The sequence below is a fragment of the Myotis lucifugus genome, unplaced genomic scaffold, assembly GCF_000147115.1.
Source record: "Myotis lucifugus unplaced genomic scaffold, Myoluc2.0 scaffold_188, whole genome shotgun sequence".
NCBI lineage: Eukaryota > Metazoa > Chordata > Mammalia > Chiroptera > Vespertilionidae > Myotis > Myotis lucifugus.
This window is the reverse complement of record NW_005871236.1, coordinates 1,727,002-1,749,126: the sequence shown is the minus strand read 5'-3', so window position 1 is coordinate 1,749,126 and position 22,125 is coordinate 1,727,002. Positions and strand designations below refer to the sequence as shown.

Below are 22,125 nucleotides of genomic sequence, written 5' to 3'. Positions count from 1 at the left end.
GCTACAACTTTTAGCTAAGCTAGAAAAAATAAAAGCCCACTCTGCAAGGAGACCAGGTTTTCTGCATCCAGATGTACTAAGTGCCAAAATTCCAGGCAAAATCTACTCTTTCTAAGCTCATGGTACAAAGTGGCAGGAAGATCAAATTTGAATATGTGTACATATGTATGGTTTTCTCTCTATGGTTTGGATTTTTCTTGATTTTCATTTATCATTGGTCTTTAGTTAACCATGCTGATAGGAGGATTGTAGAAAAGTGTGTGCTGATTATGTTATACTGCAGGGTTTGGGGTAGCAAAGAATGCCTCCTATATTATCCTTAATGCACCATTCTGCCTCCCTGAAAGATCCTCAGAGGAGGATTTAGAGTTAAACCTGGGGTTTTGATGAGATAACTAGAGGATACCTTCCAGCCTGCACTCTGTAGCATCTACAATTTGTGTTCAGTAGCTTAGGAATGGGACTGTGAGGGAAAACATAAGCTAAGACTCAAGTGTTCAAAAGAAAAGCACTTCTTATTACTCAACAGGATATATCATCAATTTTGATTGGTTGATCAAATTTTAGGTGAGATTGTATTACCACAAGAGGATGGGATTAAGGAAAAGACTAAAACTAAAAGTATATCATGCCAAGAAACATATTACCTTGGCATTACTATTGCACTGATATCAGTAATCTAGAAATAAAAACCTGAGGGAGAAGTTGAATTAGTATTTCCCAAAATAAATTTTCCAGATGCTTGGCTAAAGTTGATATGAGCTATAGTGCTCAGGGAGAGGAAAGGCATCCTTAGCCACCATAGTTCCATCTGTTATGAGTTCAAGAAACCAGAACCAGGATCAAAACTCGTAACCTGAACTTGATCACTAGTAATTTAAACACCCTCAACCCTAATCCTCCAAAAAATCTATAATTTTGGTAGTGGGTTTTTCCAGTGAAGGGTAGGGTCCTGTGTGTAGGGTTATCAGAATGGGATGTTGTGTCCTGCTCTTGCTAACTTTTTTGAAAAGGCTTTGGATTTTAAGTGTTACTAGTAGCTCTCTGATACTTTAGTGTTGGTAGAAAGATTATATCTCCCAAACACTTTATGGGATATATAATCCTACCGGCATGGAAATTCATCTGTTTTATAATTGCCTGAGTATCTAAATATGAATAAGATATATAGATATATCTATATATAAACTCTCCATGATGATTACTATTTTTTCCCCTTCAGAGCGTGTTTTACCCACAATCCCCTACCCCATTCAAGGTCAGTATGATTTTTATCACTGTAGCTCTGTCACTGGGTCATTCTCCATCATCTGTAATGTGCAAAAAAAAGGGGGGGAAACACATTCACAAAAGTAACATACAATTGAAATTGTTTTTTTAAATCTACAAAAGAAAGCCAATAAGTTGCCCCCACACCAGTCGATAAACACGCCATAGATTTGTCACCTGACTAAACTTCAGGCTAGTCAGTAGTTGGGAAAATGATACTAAACTCAGAAAGCAATCTTTTCTTCAATTATTGGAAATTATAAACTTACATAATTGGAACACAGCCAATTAAATTCTGTAGCTCATAAAAGTATGAATCCTCTAACTGACCACCCTCATATTTAGAGGCTTATAAAATCCGAAACTGGAGTATTACTTGTAAAAATGAATTATCTACTGCCTAAGGTTGAACTCAAATAGATTACAAGAACATTGATTTTTCTTTAAATCTTGGCCTATTTGGGGGCTTTTCCTTTTCAACATAACCATTTTAGAAAACACAAATGAAAAAAAAATAAAGTAGTCATTTTGTATTCCTTTTCATAAAAGTCTCTACACACTCAAATTAAATTTTGCCTCCTACATCACATTTAGATGCAAGTTGCAGCCCAACCTTCTAGCTTAAGGCTGTTTAAAGGCAAATTGGCAAATGAAATTAAAACAATACAAAAAAATCTGAAATGAAACCAACCTACCATTGAAATTAAATTCCTGAAAAGTGATTTGCAAATAACACTCAAAGACCTGAGAAAAAAATGGAAAGTAGGCCATGCAGGGGGCTAATGTGGAAAAAATAAATCCAATTAAACAAGATTATCATATACACTCTAAGGAAATGTGCTCAGAATTAAAGGTAGAAAGCTGCTGTTTTATTAGTTTGAAGACAGATCATGTTTCATTAACACTTGTCCAAACTAAAAAATAGGTCAGAATTGGGTGTAGATATTCAGTGTCAATAATACATTCATAGATATGTGAACTTAATTATATTTGAAATGAGGATTGCAAGGTTTAAAGGATCAATTAAACAGCTTAGTAAAAGTTATTCTTACATTTTAAGAAGTGTTCAAACTATTTTTAGAAGAATGCTGTTGAATAAAATCCCCATAACATTAATGAAATCCATTTCTTGTGCCAATTACTAAAAATAAGACTGTTAAAATGTGCCTGTTGTTTAGACTTGACATCAAACTTACAGTGTTCATGGAAAATATCGCATTTTGAATTCCTGACATGCCACAATTATTTTAAGACTTTCATCATTTAGTGTTGCAGACTTTGACACCGTTTTATCATGTTGCCATCTTGCAAGTATCTTGACGTGACAAACACACATATACACATTTATCCCAATGGATAGCATTTTCAAAGAGGTTCAGCTCCATCCAAGATGAACTTTGCACAGTGCCAATGTGACTCTAGGTGTCCTTTGTGAGAGCAGTTCTGCAGCTATGAACTCAAATATTTTATCTGATCATGCTTTATGATATATGTAACATTGAACAAATAAAGCCAGACACGATTCACAAAGGACAGCTGTTGAATATTGAAATGTGGGATTGAGATGTGGGATTTTATTGAATTTGATATTTCCCTACAAACTGAATTGTTGATTGGAGAATGACCCTAGTTTGATTTTACATTGTAGATAGACTGTAGATAGCTTCTGTAGATCCATTAGTTTTAGAGAATATAGTCTATCTTACTAATACTTTGAGCTTCTGCTGGTGGAAATTGAAAAGCTGTTCATGGAGACTGGGGATAGTTGGTGTGAGAGTTTGGGAAGAAAAGATAGTGCCCTCTTAAGTTCCCTATTCCTTACAAGGACTTCATTTTTCTAGAGATCAAATCCCTTTTCTCCTTGTCTTTCCAATCAAGATGGCAACTCCTGTGAAATGTAGTTCCCAATGGAAAGAAAAAAAACTATTTTAGAGGACCCTTCATTTTTTATAGTATCATTTAAGTACAGAAATATCTAGGAAAGCATGCCAGTCTTGCTGTGATCATAGTTATGACACTAGACACCTTCATTTAATTAAATATGTCATCATCTATGTGGAATCCTACATTTCAGCCCTAAGTGTTAAAAAGTGTATAAGCCATTGGTTGATGCAAATGGCCTGAAGGATTTTGAACCAATTAATTTGCTTAAGGTGTTTTGACAGTAGGAGAAAGTCCCAAAGGTCCTTTGCTGTCCTCCCATTATAAGAAAGAGAACTTTTCCTCCTACTTCCCAGTCACAGAAATGCATGTGTATGTTCAGGGGCTTCACTGTTCCTATCTCCCAGTGGAGGGTGTCCCCTCCCACTCCCACTCTGTGAGGCTCATCAGGCTGACTGGAGATAAGCAGCAGTCACAGCAGGGATGCAGTCCTAAACCCGTCAAGCTGTGATTAAACAAAAACAAGGCTCAATAAATCAAATGTATGTCCCCTGGGTTTCCTTCATCATATCGCTTGATTTTCTGCAGTGATAATGATAATACTGGAATTACACCAAATGATAATTTGTATTGTCTGTGGCCAATCAGAAATTTTTCAAATGTCCTTTTCTATTCAGCCAAAAACCAAACACAAAATCAGTGTGCTTCCCTGCTCCTAATTTACAAGATATATATAAATAAATAAAAGTGCTAAATCCTTGATCTGTTCCTGATAGGTGTTTTTCTCATTAATTTTAATTTAGGTTTATTTATTCTGAAATGAGTTCTGAATGGCATATATTTGCATAACTACTCCGGAATATATCACTGCAGAAACTCCACTGAATAGTCAAATGAGGAAGGAGTCTACTCCAACCCTCCTTGCAGGGAAGGAACTCCTCTCACTTTCTTGGGCTCAAGTCATTTCCTGAGGCTTCTGAATACTTGCCCATCACGATGAAAGTGCACCTAGAGATGCCCTCATATTTAGGAGGACTGCAGGTTCAAAATGAGGTGAGCAACCAGCCTCAGACAGTTAAAGGGACATGAAAGAAAAGGACAAGGACAAACACCATTATCTTATTCTTATCGCCCTCAAGTGAAAGATTCCCTAGAGTGTGGGGCTCTCTGGGCTCAATCAGCCCATCCTTCCCTGTCACTGCAACTTAAGAAATGTAATGACCCTGGAATATCTCACTTGTCTCCCATCTGATTATTTATCCCAAGCGAACAGCCTTTTCATGCACTAACCCCCCGTGGCGAGTGGGTTTGGGAAATATTGAGATTATCTTCCAGGTTCAGGCATTGGCACTGGGTTTGTTCACAGGTACTTGCCATTCAGTTCCTGTTTTTCCATTGATAAAACACATTGCACATGGCTGGGTTTGCATGATTAATACAGCTGTCTAAAGCCTTCTCTGAAAACAAAACACCCCCTCCCCGCAAAAAAAATTGAAGCTCTAAAAAAATTAAAATCTGATCCACAAACCAGGCTTGCAAAAATCTGAAGTCTGCCTGGGATGCTTCCTCCTGAGAGAGACCCATGTTGTTATGGGCAGGCCTGGCATCAGAACAGCCAGATTCCATCTACAAAAGGAGGAGGGGATACTCCTGCCCTCACCTGGCACTCCTGGGAATGGGTTCTCAAAATCAGACTGCGTGGGATGGGAAGACAGCTGGAAGAAAATCCTAAAAATATTCCATGCTGTAAAGATGACTGTATAATTCCTACAGATTTATTTATATTCTGTAGGATATTATCCTAGGTTATCAAAGAGAACATGCCTCTTTTCAGCTCCTTATATTAATAGCACATTCACCTTGTCTAATAATGGTATTAATTATAGCTAACATAGTGGGCTTTTCATGTAGCAATGGAGTTCTAAGCCTTCTTGCATGTATTAACTCAATTAATGCCCCCAATCCTAAGAAACTAACATGTACCCTAACATGCACCTTTTCCCACATTTCTTAAGCATCATAGTATGCCCAAATTCCAGTTTACCCAACACAGCACCCAGGCACATATGTAAATCTGTTGTACATTCTAAATAAACATTTTCTTTGCATTTATGTTCATTAAATATATATCTGTCTAATGAATTTAAAAATTTTGTCTAATACTTTATGTATTATAATGTCTCTAATCCACAATACCCAGTTACCTTAGTATCCACACACTTTACAAGTCCATTTCTAAACAGAATGTATCACGCAGAGATTTATATGAAAGCATTCATCTTTAAAAAACATGAGCAGAGCTCTCTGGCATCGGCACATCTAATTTCACACGCTTATTCGGGCTGATTTACATACAAACCTCTATTAATCATGAATAATTACTAGCATTGTTCTCTTTAATTCAGTTTTTCCAACTGTGAAATGGGAAAGAAATTATATTTTCCATGCCTACTAGCTCAAAGCAATGTTTTAAATAATATATTAAAGAGAGCTTTCAAGTTCCTAGAAAGAAAGCATATTGGATTTAAAATAATCATATTCAGATACACACATGTCTCATGATATTTAAAAGGACTGATATTTAGAGATGTACTTGTAGCATATTGTCTGAATATTAACCAGATATAAGTTCAGTGTGGCTTCATTATAGTTTGACATGTTACAGATTCTAGGAATATCTGAAATACCCACAGTGCTAACAAGTTTAAATATAGAAGTATCCCAAGGCCAAATAAAAAAATTATTATTATTCATCAATAGCATAATACTACACTTAACACCTGCAAGTTGCACAGTTTCCTGTTGTATGGCACACCACACACACACACACACACACACACTCATACACTTTCATTGGATGTCCATCAGGCACATTACCACCTATTAGACTAATTCAAAGTCATCAATTTAAAGAATCTGCCCTTATTTCTGGTCAAAGATATAAAACATGTTTTAGAAAAGGTTTCAGTTTTTATATATATTACTCCTTTGCCACTAGCTGGTGTAAACATGGGCCTTGTTTTTACTAATAGAACTTTGGCAGCCATGTCAACACAAATTTACAGCAAAATCATGAACCCTGATTAATACACATGAAGGTAATTAAGAGTTAACTTTATTACCCTGACTCTTTTACTGAGAGCAAGTCTGACTTCCTCCTGATTTTTGTTATTGGTCGAGAACCAAGTGGGAGAGTCGTGCCAATACTTCACCTGAAATCAATACTTCACCAGCCAATCCAGTGATTTAGACCCAACTGTAATAGGCATTTGTCTTTGTTGAATCCATTTCTGTGTCTTTCTCTTCTCACCTCTTTATCCTTCTTTCTGCTTTGTTTCCTAAACAGTTCTTGTTCTCCCCCTGTTAAAATTTACTAGAAAGAATAAATCTGAAATATATTTACACTATTGTTTCAATGTCCAACAATAGCTTGGAAGTGTTACCTCTCTAAGAACTTACATTAGCTTCAAGCTAAATGGCTAAAAATCCTACAGCATCAATTTAAAAGTAGGAGAATTTTTATGCTTGGAACTCTTTCCTAATGCCTGTCACTATTTCCCTAATCTGGGTCTGCCTTCATCAGTCAGCCTTTCCTAGTGATCTCCCTGTTCTATGGATGGTTGTGCTATTTACATTTCTAGTGCCACCTGGGATTTGAAAATGAATATATTTTTGAAAATCCAAGCTCACACTAAATTTTAATTTGATGGAAATATTTCTCTTCTATGAGCTTTATAGGGGGAAAATCTCTCAAAGTAACAATTACATTTGGGGATTAAGTTTAAGTAATTGACAGTCTTGTCTTTTTAATTAAAAGGAATAATGCTGCCTAAGAAGAGCTCAATGAGATTTGCAGCAGAAAAAATGTTGGCATGCTGCGCCGAAGGGTGAGAAGACCAGGATCTTGAATGGACAGAAAAAACTGATGCAAGCCCCTCTAGACTTTAGAGTGCAGCCCCATTAGAACTTGCCTTGGTGTTTGCATCAGTAAGCCATTGAGCAGGAGGGCAACAGTCTATTGTGAGGGGCATTGGTGGGTATTGGTGGGTATAGCCAGGAAGGAGGTCCTTTCTGTGAGAGCTTTGCTCTGTGTGGAGCAGGAGTCCTTAAAGGAAGTGGGACTAGTTAGAGTCAAAAAGAAAAAAAAATAGCACATAGTCTTCCGAGAATTATGTCATCAACACAACCTCAGCCCTTGAAAAATGTCATATTATAGCCGCCAAAAGTATAAACTTAAATTTTAGTCTTCCCCTTGGTTTTCTTTTTTTTTCATTTGAAATTCTTATTCCAGGTTTGTATTTCTTGATTTTCTTTTTCTCCACATTGTCCACCATATTCACCTTGCATTTACATGGACACCTTTTCTTTGACATTCTAAAAAAAACAAAAACAAACAAAAAAAACAACCAAGGAAAAGTTTTGGTAGTATTAGTATTCATATCTAAACACTGGTTATCAGTCATGCAGGCACCTCAAAGCCATTATCCCCTTTGTCTGGAGGAAACATCTGCTTCTGAAGAGGCAAGACACAAATTAACCTTAGTAACAACTCGCCTGTGCATTCTGTCCTCACAATGGTCTTTTGTCATCACAAGTCATTTGTCGGTATTAAATTAAAGGAGTCTGTGCATGGGGGAAAATCAGCTTAAGTGGTCCCACTTACATCTCCCCTATATGCCGCTGTGAAGAAACACACCTGCCAGGTAAGAACACAGCAGGACATGTGAGTTTGGAATTCCAATTTAAGGTGCTCATATGGATCCAGATGTATGATGGGAGTAAGCAGACCACTCACTAGGACTCCACTAAAAATTGTCAGCTTACATACACCATAAATCAGTGGGTGCAGGGAGAGACTTTACAAGTCATTTATCATGCTTTCTAATTGAACCATGGAGAGCCAAGCACCGCCATAGTTTACTGTGCTGTTTTGCTTATCACTGTGCTGATTGTCAAAGAAAGCACTTACCCCTTCTCTGTAACACATGTGTATATTTTAACACCACTAACAGGGTATCTTTACTGTAAATCATAGCTGTCCATCCTGTCTATCTGTCCTATTCCTCATAGCAGAGATTCTCACTTAACCACTCACCTTCTAAACCTTGCCATTTCAATATGACTTTTTCACCAGCCTAAGAGGACATTGTTTGGGGGCAACCACAGCATCTTGTGGTTTAAAAAAAAAAAAAGCAGCGCTAGCTGGTTTGGCTCAGTGGATAGAACGCCAGCCTGAGGACTAAAAGGTCCCAGGTTTGATTCTGGCCAAGAGCACATGCCCATGTTGCAGGCTCGATCCCCAGTGTGGGGCGTGCAAGAGGCAATCAATCAATGATTCTCTCTCATCATTGATGTTTCTCTCTATCCTTTTCCCTTCCTCTCTAAAATCAATAAAAACAAAACAAAATGAACTTTAAAAAAAACAGCAGTAGGAGGTAACTGTGCCTTGGCCGCGTGTCCATTCTGTGTGCCATCCCATCCTCTTTGGTCCACACAGCACCAAGCATTCCCAGCCATGTTCTGTGTCGGAAAGTATGCATATGGGTTTTGTATAACTTGGGAAGCAGGGGATGTTTGGGGGACAGAAACAGCTTAAACAAAAGAAACCAAGCAGTTGCTTGCACTTCTCTTTGTTGAATAGCAAGTTAGAGGGTAACTTGAGAGACTTGCTCTGGAGTTCCAGAACTCAGGTAAGTTCATCATCTGAAGCTGCTCAGTGCTGCAGAGATGAAAAAGACGGAATAATCTTGGAGGCTGGTCTTCCCTAGAGCAGTGGTCGGCAAACTCATTAGTCAACAGAGCCAAATATCAACAGTACAACGATTGAAATTTCTTTTGAGAGCCAAATTTTTTAAACTTAAACTATATAGATAAGTACATTGTTATTAACTTAATTAGGGTACTCCTAAGCTGGCCTTTGCTAAAAACGTCCTCAATCTGATTGAGGTACGTTCGCTGAGGTCTACTCCTTTCAACTCTCCCATCCACACTCGTCTTGTATACTTGTTTCGTCTATCTCCTTTCCGAAAATGGACTTCTGCGCATGGGTCACGAAGTTTCAATCGCACTATACGTGCACGCCCACACATGGTATTTTGTGGAAGAGCCACACTCAAGGGGCCAAAGAGCCGCATGTGGCTCGCGAGCCGCAGTTTGCTGACCACTGCCCTAGAGGATCAACCCTTCTGCTCTAAGTCATTCAATTAATAGCAGGACTTCTTTTCTGCATTTAGGTGTACTCTCCACTTGCTTTTGCTTTGTAGAGTTTCTTTTAGAGTTTACATTTTCTTTTCCTTATGGCATCTAATCATTAGGAACACAAGAACGAGCCTTCATTCTTGATGGGCAGTGAAAAACTAGTTTCTGACACAGGTTAAGTTTATTTGATAATGACAATATTTTTATTACACCATTCATTCACTTAAAAACAAACAAACAAGCAAACAAACAAAACCACCAAAACACAAAACTATCCTAGTACTTTCTATGGCAAAGCTGGGTCTTGGAGGACCGTGGCAAATGAGCCAGACACAGCCTCTGTGCTAATAGAACTTACAGGTGGGCAGCAGGTGGTGAACTAAGCAATCACAAAATCCTTGGCTAAGTTTACAACACCTGTGTGGTGTTTGGAGCGCACAGAACAGGGACACCTTAGAGAGCCTAGATGGGTCAGAAGGCTTGCAAGTGAAAGTGAAATTTAAAAGGTAGAAGAAGAGAAGGGAAAGAGGAGCCGAACATTCTAGTGCATACAAAGGTCTAAAATCCAAAGGGAGACGAACAATATTAAGTCTAATTAATTTTAGGAATCTGAAAAACAAAACATACTTTTTGCCCTAAGGATTTATTACTTCTCTTCATGTATCTGGCCTGTTTAAAAAAGAAAAAAGAAAAAAGGCAAACCAAAGGAGTTAAAGGGCATCGGCATTTCCACCCTCTGTTACTCTTAGGACAAGAAAGACCACCTGTACAGACATGTACCAATGCTCACACTGTCTAGCAGGGGGCACTATCCAGGGTAAGTTTTCTGGATACTGAGAGCCCACGATCTGGCAGAATCTCTAGAGAGAACTTCCAGCCTTTCAATATGGAGGCTGATTGGTAGGTTTTTATTTTATTTTATGGGGATGACCCAGTTGTAAGGAGCCTTCAGTGTTTCCCAGGAGCTGCCCCGGAACCTGGCTGTAACATTATGTTTGGAGTCAGAGATAAACCACTGAGGCCCCCTGGCGCTCGATGGGGGTCTACAGCAGACCCGCCTTTACCCAGTCTGCACTATGGTGGTTAGTGCCACGTATGCAGGTCCGAGGGTAACTAGGCGCATCCCACCATTTTTAATCCCTTGTCTTCTTATTTCCATGAGCCTTAAAACCCCCAGGAAATCTCATAAATTCACTTGTTATCTCTGCATTCAAATTCCATAGGCCAGTTACCTCGTTTCGTGGTACTTGAATGTTCTTTTATTTTGAAATATACAAAATAAAAATACACTTTAAATGGACTAAAGATAGTCTTGAATCCCTTGTAATGTAAATCTAAAATGTATTTTAAAACCAATTTGAAGATCACATATAAGCTCCTTCCTCAGAGACATAGAAAAAAGAAGAAAACCAGGAAGGTTGAACATCTCTAGAGACCTACCCAAACCTATGCCTTTAATCCTTGTTAGCGAGTAAAATGAATGAAGTCATGAAAGGCTGTAAAATGTATGTTTTTAAACGCGGAAAACATAATCTACATTGCAGCAACAACTGAGAAGACTTGGGGCTGGGAGGTAATCCTTAATCTCATTGAATTTGGAGATGACTGGTCGTCAGTTCCAACAAGGGGTAGAAGGCCAGGATAGTACCCACAGATGTAATGGGTATATTCTGGGCACGAGGGCAAAACTTGTTTCTTTAAGACAGAAACTACATATCTGACCCTAATATCTTACCTGACACTTGATTCAAATGAGTTGACTTCTGGAGTTTATCTAACCTTACACAGATTTTAGGTGAAATGGCACAGGGAAACCACTTTATTAAACTTAGCCTCAAGCATTCTCTAACATTCTAATTCATTGATTATTAAAAATTAAACCTCTAAAGCTAACTGAGAAGCCTGCAGGATCTGAGAAAGCTGACTTGGGTAAGAGACTTGGTGAAGCCCTCTTTTTATGTTGGTGAGACTGTACGTTCTGGGACAGTGCATCTTGCCACTGAGCAAAGCCCAGGCTATTAAAGTCAAACCATGCACCTCTACTTTCTCTACAGAGCACTTGCATTAAGCCTACAGGTAGAAGGACCTCATAAACCCATATGATACATTTTTTATTGCATCCTATTTCACGGTGTTAGGACTATGTTTGTTACAAAAATTAGACCTCACCTACCATAGCTTCTCTTTGGTTTTACTATATGATACCAGCCAACTAAAAAGTTGGGGCGGGGGGTTCGGCAGGGGTGGTGGGGAGAAACTCAGTCTTCTTGTAATGTCCAGCCAAAGCCAAATAATCAGAAACTGATTATTAACTTCCCCCAGACATAGAGGGTATTTTTTAAAAATATATTTTATTGATTTTTTACAGAGAGGAAGGGAGAGGGATAGAGAGTTAGAAACATCAATGAGAGAGAAACATTGATCAGCTGCCTCCTACACACCTCCCACTGGGGATGTGCCTGCAACCAAGGTACATGCCCTTGACTGGAATCGAACCCGGGACCCTTCAGTCCGCAGGCCGACGCTCTATCCACTGAGCCGGACCGGTCAGGGCGAGGGTATTTTTAATGCCTTGATTTGTCTTTATAAATAGTTTTCTATTCTGATAATAAGTGTTATGCATTTCCATTATGGAAGAGCTTGAAAATTTATGAAACTATAAAGAATAAAATAAAGATCATACATAAGCTCCTTCCTCAGAGATAACACCATTGATGTGATATAAACAAATGCTTTGTCTGAATGTGGGAGCTGCCCGTGTACTATAAAACATTCAAGTGAAAACACCTAAACTGTCCTCTATTCTCTGCCCTCTCTCAGGCCGGGCATGTTTCTGTGACTTGCTCAAGGTCATGGCTGAGGCTGGCGCAGCAGCCGCTCTCCTGCCTGGGCCAGGGCTCTCCCCTCAGTGACAGGCACACTCTCAGCAATTCCAGGTCCTAAATCAATCCTGACTTATTTTTTCAGGAGATTTCTTTAGATTTGCCTTGTGTCACCTGCAGGATTTACAGTTAGAATCCCCCTTTCAGGTGTGGGAGCTCCTGCATGCTCTCTCTGAATTGATGTATTAACATTTTTCCTTTTGTAAATTTGTCTTTTTTTAATGAAATGACTTTTTACTTAATTTTTTTCTAATTCTCTTCAGTATAGGACATTTGGTTGATAGAGAGTTAGCCCACTAATAATGAGAAGAAGGAGTGAGTCTCAAATATTTTACTTACATTATATAAGGAGAAATTATGTCAGCATTAGTTTTGGTTTGAATTTATTCATTCATTCATTCAACAAGGAGTTATCATTATATGTCCAAGGTGACCAATATCCTGGTCAATCATTTATGTCCCTGACACACCCTAAAATAGCATCAAACATCTGAAGCCAACTGTAATACAGAAAGCCCGTATAAGTATTTGAAAGTAAAGTGTAACTAGATTTTGACCCAAATCTAGCTAAGGGAGGCCAACTTCATTTCTCAACATTGATGACATGCTAAGGCTTCTTCATTTTCCAAACCAAATTGATAAATTCTCTTAGTAGTTAGGACAATGGTCCATCAATGAACACACACACGCAGGAATAACCTTAATTTTGAGGTTTAGACCCATTTCTTTATTTTGGCTTTTTCTCCCTGAGCTAGACCTAGACTGATTACTGTGATTCTTAGAGCACATGACTCTAGAAATATTAGGCATTAGGGTTTATACAACATGAATATACTGCATAGGAGAAAATAAAAAACTGACAATCTAAACAGAAATCACAGGCATATCCTTTTCTATGTCAAAATAAAAATAAGCCGAAACCGGTTTGGCTCAGTGGATAGAGCATCGGCCTGTGAACCAAAAGGTCCCAGGTTCGATTCCGGTCAAGGGCATGTACCTGGGTTGCGGGCACATCCCCAGTGGGAGATGTGCAGGAGGCAGCTGATCGATGTTTCTCTCTCATCGATGTTTCTAACTCTCTATCTCTCTCCCTTCCTCTCTGTAAAAAATCAATAAAATATATTTAAAAAAATAATAATAAAAAATAAAAATAAAAAATAATAATAATAATACAAGTAAATAAAAACTGCTAATCCCTAAAGTCTCTGAGTATAGTGGAGAAACCTTTGAGAAAGAAATTAATAACTTGCAAAGTGTGGCTTTGAAAACTGAATTAATAAAAATGTCCCCACCCTAGCTGGTTTTGCTCAGTGGATAGGGCATTGGCCTGCGGACCAAAAGGTCCCAGGTTCAATTCCAGTCAAGGGCATGTACCTTGGTTGCGGGCACATCCCCAGTGGGGCGTGTTCAGGAGGCAGCTGATTGATGTTTCTCTCTCATCGATGTTTCTAACTCTCTATCCCTCTCCCTTCCTCTCTGTAAAAAAATCAATAAAATATATTTTTTAAAAGTGTCCCCATTTTAACCACTATAATAATAAAGGTGTTTTTTTTTCCAAACATTGGCAAAAAAAAAAAATGAGTCAGAGCACAAAAACTAAAAATTCCGTGGAGGATCTTCACAAATGTTACTCTTCAGGTCCTCGACAGTGGTGAGGGAGGAAGCAGCAGCAATGGCATCTTCTCCTTTGTTTCTTTGATTGAATTTCATGATTTTAACCCCACCCCTCTCTCACTCTTTCCAGGCAACTGGAGTATACAATCCCTATTGAATGTGGACCTTCCCTCTCCCCTGAACAAGCACTCTTGCTAATTTTTGCCCAGAAAAAAAAAGTGCCATTAATTATTTTAGTTCTCTAATATGTTATTTTGAAAGCCTATTTAGGAGACTGGCCTTCTAGAAAGAGTTGTGCCATACACAGCAGAAGGGAGAATATTTCCTTGTTCAAATGGCTGTGGGAGGTAAAAAAAAAATCTGTTTATGTTCAAGTATACACCCTGGAATTAGAAAAACTATGCAAACAATAAGAACCCCCACACTCTGAATATCCTACATGTGGGCAGGATTGAATGCATATAAGCAGAGGACTGGAAGGAAGCTATCAAGAGTCAAAGCACTGAAAAATCAGTTATTCTTTTTATGGGATTGTTGTGCCCTCATCTCCTCTCCCAGATAGAACGCAATGCAGGCAAATGCCAAAATTGTTCATAAACATGGATATGAAAATTTTCTCAGGTAAAAAGGGAGTTATCAAACTATAAACTCTAGAGTTACTAAGGAAGCATCTCTTATCTTCACAATACTCACTTTCATTGAGAGAGGGAGAGAGAGAGAGAGAGAGAGAGAAGAGAGAGAGAAGTATTGGAGGGAAGGGAAGGAATAAATCTTCTAGCCTCTGAACAAAAAATAAGCTTGGATTTTTATTTTCTAAGGTTTAGAATTCAGTTAGCCATGAGAATATTCTTAAATAAAGCTCAACCCTCCAGAAAATGTTCTACCTGCCAGGATTTGGAGACTGATGAAAGGGCCTCCTAGCCCCATATGGCTCTTCAAATAGCTGAACCTTAGGATTAAGGCATGGTGGTTCCAAAAGGAGAATAGAATCTTCCCCTGCCTAGAATCAGCTAGGGCAGCATTTGGGGCTTTAATTGATTGATTCATTATTCATTCATGCACTCTGGATATTTATTCAGCAAATCTATTGGACACTTACTCTGTGCTAGAGAAATACTGAGCTGAGGCTACAGTAGTGAACCGGAAGACATCATCTGTGCCCAAGAGAAAGGCTAAATCAGCACTTTTTAATGCTTCAAGTTTGTCTAACATGGATGGATGTAGACTCTCCAAAAATCAAAAGTCAAAAAAAAGTTAGCATAAATAAATTTGTGAAGGCACTTCCCTTTTCTCGTGTTGATTCTTTCCCAATTGCCTCCTTGTACCCTCTCATCACAAGGTAATATCTAGGCACATGCTAATTCCAGAGAATTCTAGAACTTTCTCTGTACTAGACTCCCCCAAAGTTTTATCCATTGTATAGCTACAGCAGATTTATCTTTTTATTTTATTATTTGGACCTGCACTGCCACACTTACTTGTTAAATGTGTTTCCTAACGCAAGATAGATATGTAGAGAGATGTTTTCCTGAAAGGCATACATATCATATGTTTTAGGTATGGTCTAATGAGTATGTCCAGGGAATGCCTACAGAAATAATATCCCTGGCAAGGCTGTTTTTCTCAAGAACTTTGCACTAGAAAAAGAATAATAATTTTTAGTTGTTAAGGATCAAAAGAAATTTTTTTCTTGTCTATAAGAATAGGAAAGACTTTCTTTTGGAAAGTAACATTTTGGTCCTGCCCTGACTGAAAAAAAGAAATGTTGCTTTTATTTTTCCAACGACTGCCACCTGGTGGACATGGGAGATTCTTTTAGACAGTAGCTAGGACTATGTCTTAGTATTAACACAAGATGGCAGCACACAACCAGATTTTCAAAGAGCCAGACACAAAAAAGAAATCAGTTCCACAGCTACTGGTGTGCAGCTAGCTGTTCTTATGGAGGCAGTTAAGGCATTCCTCTGTGAGGAAAAAATTGTTACATGATTAAACACCTCTTTCTTAGCAAAACAGAAAGTGGGCATATGTGTGACAAACAGAAGGAAAAAAAAATCAGGATTTTGCTCCTCAAAAGAATAATGTTCTATTCCAACAGAATATGATAAATAGAAAAGAATAGTACCAAATAAGCACTCCACCCTCTTTTCCTAAAGACAAATGGAATCCCAAAGATTAATATCAGTAGAATTTCACAAACCAGTTCATTCATTGCAATAAGGAGGACTTCCTAAAATTTAAGTGGTAAGCTAATTTTCTTATTAAAGATTTTCAAGCAAATGCATATTTTGTATGATTTTATAGTATTTTCTTTATATAGTGTAATTTTACAATACTTTTAAATCCTTCTTTTAATGAGCTCTTTTTAATTGATTAGAGATCAATTAAGGGATCTGTTTAGGCCACAGAGACTCGCACCCAAGCCTGTGCCAGTGACTGGTTAACCCCCTCACATTTCTAGACAAAATGCTGCCTGACCAGTCTGCTTCCCTATCACTTCAGTGTGTTAGCTTCTCTCAATGTTTTGTTCATCTATACTGTTGCAGTAGATTTTTCAATTTTTTTAAAATTCTCTTTTTCCACCAAACTTTCACTGATATTTCTCTGTAGAAGGTATTTTACCACAAATCTGACAACTCTCATTTATTGAGCACTTACTGTGTGTCTGGCAGCATTCTGAGTATAATATGATAATTTATATAATTGATAAAACAAATTTATAAGGAGCATGTTGATTAAACGTATTTTACAGATGATAATACTGAGGCAAAGAGAGGTTAAGTAATTTTTTTTCTAGCTTAAGCAAAGCCATTGGTCTTCCTATCAGCCCAGGTTTCTGAACAATTGCTTGCAATTATTCCATGTGGACCAGGGGAAACCAAGTGTTCTTTACATAAAGATGCTACCGTCAGGAATTAGGCTTCTTTGGGTGAAGAGCACCACTCTGTGACCTTGAGAGGTTCTTACAAATTCTAAGGAACAATAAACTAAAAGGCTTACCCCAAGAAAGAAGGGAAGTTGTGCTTTGCATAAGAGCCAAACTCTTCCCAGTCAATTCTGAATCATTTCAATGTGCCAGTCATAACCCTAGAGTTGTTAGGACTATACATATAGCCTTAATTTCAGAAAAATACCAGGATGTATTGAGGAATAATGGACAGCATCCTGGCTGGAGAACTGGAAACTTTGAATTATAGTTTCAACTCTGCCTCAGGCTGTGGCATTGGGTAACTGATTCGCCTCTCTGGGCCACATATTATGATGAGCATATTTTCTATAGTGCCTTTTCAACAATTTTTAAGGCAATATGTGGATTTCAGGAAATGTTGTCAGAGCTGGTATTGTGGAAATAAACAACAACAAGTGGTGGTGTGTTTAATATACAATTGAAACATCAGCGGGAAAATGATCAGTGAGGTCAAAAGGTGGAGATCGGTGTTTCGTATCTTGATGGAACCTCGCTCCATGTCTGTGGTGAGAGTGACATCAGTTACAGGCTTCTTCTCAGAAAGGAACAGAATTCTCCCTCCATCCTCTGTATGGGCATTCATGCAGAAGACTTCCAATACTTCTGCAGGTAATGGACTAGCTCTTTGAGGACTAAGGGCAGGTGCTGATGATCGAGCATCTTCAGAAGAGCATCTGGAGGTCCAACAGGAACGGTGATACAATGGGGCATTCACACTGGGCCTCCACATCCACCCCACATCTGACCAGTTTAGGGGAACTGTCCCCGTGTGTAGTCACAGCTTGCTCTTATGAATAGTCTGGCTGATACTAGTTTTGCTAATGCTGAATTACAGCCAAACATTTTCAAGACTTCAGACACTAGGACAATTGTGCTCTTCTTATAGCCATGTGACTTTCTTTGTATAAACAAACGAAAAATCCATGAGGGAGAGGATTCATCAATGGCACTGAACCTCAGAAACTCTGCACACCTCCTTCTGAGGACCTGACCCATTTGTGCTCAGTCAGAGAATAAAGACTTCAGCTACTCAGGTTCTCTGTTGTTTTAACAGTGTCAGATACTCTGTTAGGAGGGTGCTTGGCATATTTATTTTTCTCAGATTTCAGTGATTTCAGATCTACTCTTGTAACCCAGTGAGCATTCGGAGTGCCTTCCTGCACTGGCTGTGCTCCAACAGGGAACATATCAGACCCAGCCCCTGCTTCCACAGCACCCACAGTCCCGTATTGAAGACGAGCGTTAATCAGAACTTCCGACACATGTACTTGAAATTAAAACTGAGATGAGTGTTACGAAGGAGAGCAGAAATATAGGGAGTTTATTTTACCAAGGAGACTACCTTCCCTCTGGAAGTTATACCTGAATTCTGAAGGATGAGTGAAATTTCTAGTAGAAATATTATTGGGCCATTGGCCCTAGGACAGAGAAATTAAGGCAGGCTCCTGGTCTGGATTGCAGAGAAGATGAACAATGATGAGGCTGGAGAGGAGAGGGGGAAGAGGCACAGGAGCCCTGCTAAGAATTTGGGTGTTTATCCTAGAAGTTTCAAACAGGACAATGAGTCCACTAGATGTCCAATTCAAATGCTCTCTTTGTCTTCAGAATCCAGTCAATGTACTTCCTTAGAGAAAGTATATTATTCAGGGACACAAGGCGATGCCCTGGTCTTAAAGAAGAAAAAAAATCATATTCTGCAGCCTTGGTTTGGGTTTCTGTATTTGACCAACCATTCAGTTGGTCCTCAGATTCAGAGTGGTATCCTATGGAAAGTTTTCATATTGGCGTCTACAGATCTCAAAGTATTGTGGTTTAGTTGGTAAGACAACTTAAAAGGAAATACAAGTATTTGACCTATTTTAGCTTCAACAATTCTGGGATTTATTTATACATTCAACAAATATGTATTGAATACCTACTGCATGCCAGGCTCTAATTTAGGCACTATGGATACAATGGTTGACACAATTATATCTAATAAAGAGGGAATATGCTAATTGACCCTCACACCGTCACAAAGATGGCGGCACCCACAGCCAATAAGGAGGGAATATGCTAATTGACTGCCACACCCTCAAAGACGGCAGCCCCCAGTTCCCTCAGCCCCATTGGGGCAGCAGGCACATGGAAAGGCCGGGCCTGCCCCCAGGCTTGTGCTGCTGGCAATGGCAGCAGCAGAGGTCTGATGGGGGCATCGCCTTCCCCTGATCACCAGGTTGCCTCCTGACCCTGAGGGCTCCCAGACTGTGAGAGGGGGCAGTCCAGGCTGAGGGACCACCACCTCCAGTGCATGAATTTTCATGCACCGGGCCTCTAGGGTGTATATACAAAAAAAATTCATGCACAGTGGGGGGTCCCTTATCCCAGCCTGCACACTCTTGCAATCCGGGACTGCTGGCTCCTAACCATTCGCCTGCCTGATTGCCCCTAACCACTTGCCTGCCCACCTCATTGCCCCTATTCGCCTCTGCCTGCCTGCCTCATTGCCCCTAACTGCTCACCTGCCTGCCTGGTCATCCCTAACCACTCTGCTTGCCTGCCTGATCACCCCTAACAACTCTGCCTGCCTGCCTGATTGCCCCAACCACTTGTTTGCCTGCCTGATCACCCTCTGCCTTGGCCCCTGCTGCTGCGGCTTCATCCAGAAGGATGTTCAGAATGATGTCCAGAAGGCCTTTAGGCTCGTTGGTCTAATTAGCATATTACACTTTCATTATAATAGATGCTATTGTTGCCTCTAAAGTATCTAAGGGAGGAGATAAACTCTCTACACACAACTAAGTAAATGTATAACATGATGCCAAGTAGTGCTAAGTGCTATTAATATTAATAAGTCAGAGTAAAAGAATAGAAAGTAACAGGGTATCGGTTTTTGATAAAGTGATGGGAGAAGTCCTTCCTGAACTGGTAACTAAAACAGTTTAGCAGAAATCTGAATGAAGTGACCGAGTGAGCCATCCAGAGATCTGGGGAAAGAACATCTCAAGCAGATGACCCAGCAGGTACAAAAGCTTTAAAGTTGGAACTCATTTAGCATTTTGGGTGAAAAGAAAGAGTGGAGCCAACCAGGGGCAAAATGGTAGGACAGTGTTGGGATCCAGACACATTCTATCATTTCACTAAATTGCAGTCAAGAGTTCATCTTCATGCCATACTCAGAGTGCTTGCACTTGTCTACACATATACTAACATGTGACATCAAGTATCTGTAGTTACAAATTGATTTTGCCACCTCCAAATGCACAACATTTGTTCCAACCAACCATCTCTTTCCACATACCTTTCTTTCCATCTCTATCAATATGTGATTCTACTAGAATGCTTTTCCACCTTTCCTCTCATTCCTTTCAGTGGAGAGTACCAGGCTACTTTTGTGCTTATTCTCAATTGGTAAAAAATTTTTACCTGTTTTTGTTTTGCTAAATGTTTCTTTTTTAGAAATTGGCACGACCATGCACTTCAAGCAAAAAGGTATGGTTCTTATTTCTAATTACCTTCTACATGTTAAAATTAAAACTTCACAGCAGTGTGTTAGGGTCTTATAAACTGGAGTTTATTTCATCTCAACTGTTTGTGAAAATAATTTCCATAACATATTTGCCACTATTTATTCCAAAATTGTAAACTTTCTCTTTCACAAAAAGCCTCTACTACCCATGTCTACTCTATTGCTTTAGTTATTCACTTTTGAATGTCTGGAACTGAGCAACTTATCCCCCTCCCACTTTCCTCATCTTAAGTGCCCATGGTTGATTCTTGCAGAGCTGTATGTACTTTTTGGAAATGTTCACTGCCCAGTTACATAGAACTGACTTTACTGTTACTTGTTGGCTATTCAAGTGGATATATTTCTAAGGAAAATAGAGTAGGGTCTCCTAAAACGACGGACTTGAGAATTAATACTCCCTCCTGCCTCAGCGTTCTCCCAGGTCTTCATCTACCCTCACCCTGCTGAAGTACACCAGGGTTGCTGGGATCTCCTAGGAATTGCCCTCCAACTGCCCATGTACTTCCATCAGCCATGTGGCACATCATTCACATACTTTTCCCTACAACAACAATGCACTCAGGTTAAAGCTTCAATAAATAGACCCTAAAATGCAAACAATTAACAATTACCTCTTTACAAGTCCAAAAGAAATCTCCAGACCAGAGCCACAGAGGAATCTTTGTGGCCAGATACCACCCTCCTTAAGTCCTTGTGGCCACCCACTTGGATTGGTAATTGTCTTTTATGAAGATGTCTTCTTCTCTGAACCTCAAAGGAGATGAGACAACCAAGATCATTATCAATAGTGAAAACGATTCTTGTGTGATTTAGACCCCACCGGTGACCAAGAACCACAGAGATTATGGACACGTTGTTGCTTATTCAGGAAAGGGCCAGCATTTTGTTTATATCAGCTCTAGCTAGTCCCCACAGAAGGCAGCAGGGAGGAGGCACCCAGAAATATATATATAGAACCAATATCATTTGGGGCAAGAAGATCTAAGCTACTGCCCTCTTCAGCCCTTGTCTCCCCAATGCCATGATTATCAATTATAGTTGAATCTTAAGTAGTGGAACACAGGATACCTCAGGGCTTTGGTGTGGATATAAAAATAAGGCACAGGGTGTGTGTGTGTGTGTGTGTGTGTGTGTGTGTGTGTGTGTGTGTTTCCCCAGAGACCATTGTGATAAATTCCAACTGTCACCCAAAGGAATTCTAAGTATTGGCCTAAAATTTCAGAATTTTACATGGCAAAATATTTGATGCTGTTTCGATGGAAAAGATGTGATAATTCCAACTTTATTGTGAAACCCTACCCAAAACTCACTTTATAGAGAGGGGAGATAATGCATAAAGAATTATGTAGGAGGAGCCCAAATTTAATTCTAAGACACAGGGCTCAAGGAAAACATCAATGTATCTCTTGTTCTACTCACAATTTATTCAGCCAGAGGAAGCTGAACTGGCTGAATATGGACAGCAGATGGCGCCAAAGTCAGTCTTTTCAAGCCTCCCTTAATTAAACATGGCTTCCCAGGCCTCTACGTGCCTATCTGGATAATATTTAAGAGAGATTTGGGAGATTACTTTTTTCTCTCACTTAACAAGTGTTAACTATGTTGTTTAAGTTTTTATCTTATTTTAAGTCACTCAGTCAGCCCTTAGTAATTATAAGGAGTAATTCAAACTTAAACTTGTCTGGCCTTCCTTCTTTTCTTGTATGGCTGAACTATGTACAGGAATAAAATTATGATTGACCTCGATGGCTCAGGATGAAAGGCTTGCCCAACAATCACTAAGGGTGTGACTAATGATTATATTG

General features: G+C 39.2%; 1 protein-coding gene and 1 non-coding gene across 3 annotated transcripts in view; both read left to right on the top strand.

Annotated features, from left to right (window-relative positions):
• Positions 1 to 22,125, top strand: part of LSAMP (limbic system-associated membrane protein) — a 619,697-nt gene that overhangs the window by 593,553 nt on the left and 4,019 nt on the right. The window contains exons 7-8 of one of the 2 annotated variants that reach the window (XM_006096844.3): positions 1,223 to 1,258; positions 20,251 to 20,283. The exons of the other annotated variant lie outside the window; for it this stretch is intronic. Coding sequence (XP_006096906.1) covers positions 1,223 to 1,258; positions 20,251 to 20,283 — 69 coding nt within the window. The remainder of the gene's footprint in view (positions 1 to 1,222; positions 1,259 to 20,250; positions 20,284 to 22,125) is intronic. 2 annotated transcript variants of the gene reach the window in all.
• On the top strand, positions 15,752 to 15,888 carry LOC111827583. The gene has a single exon (XR_002831207.1). It is a non-coding gene; the product is annotated as a small nucleolar RNA SNORA41 (small nucleolar RNA).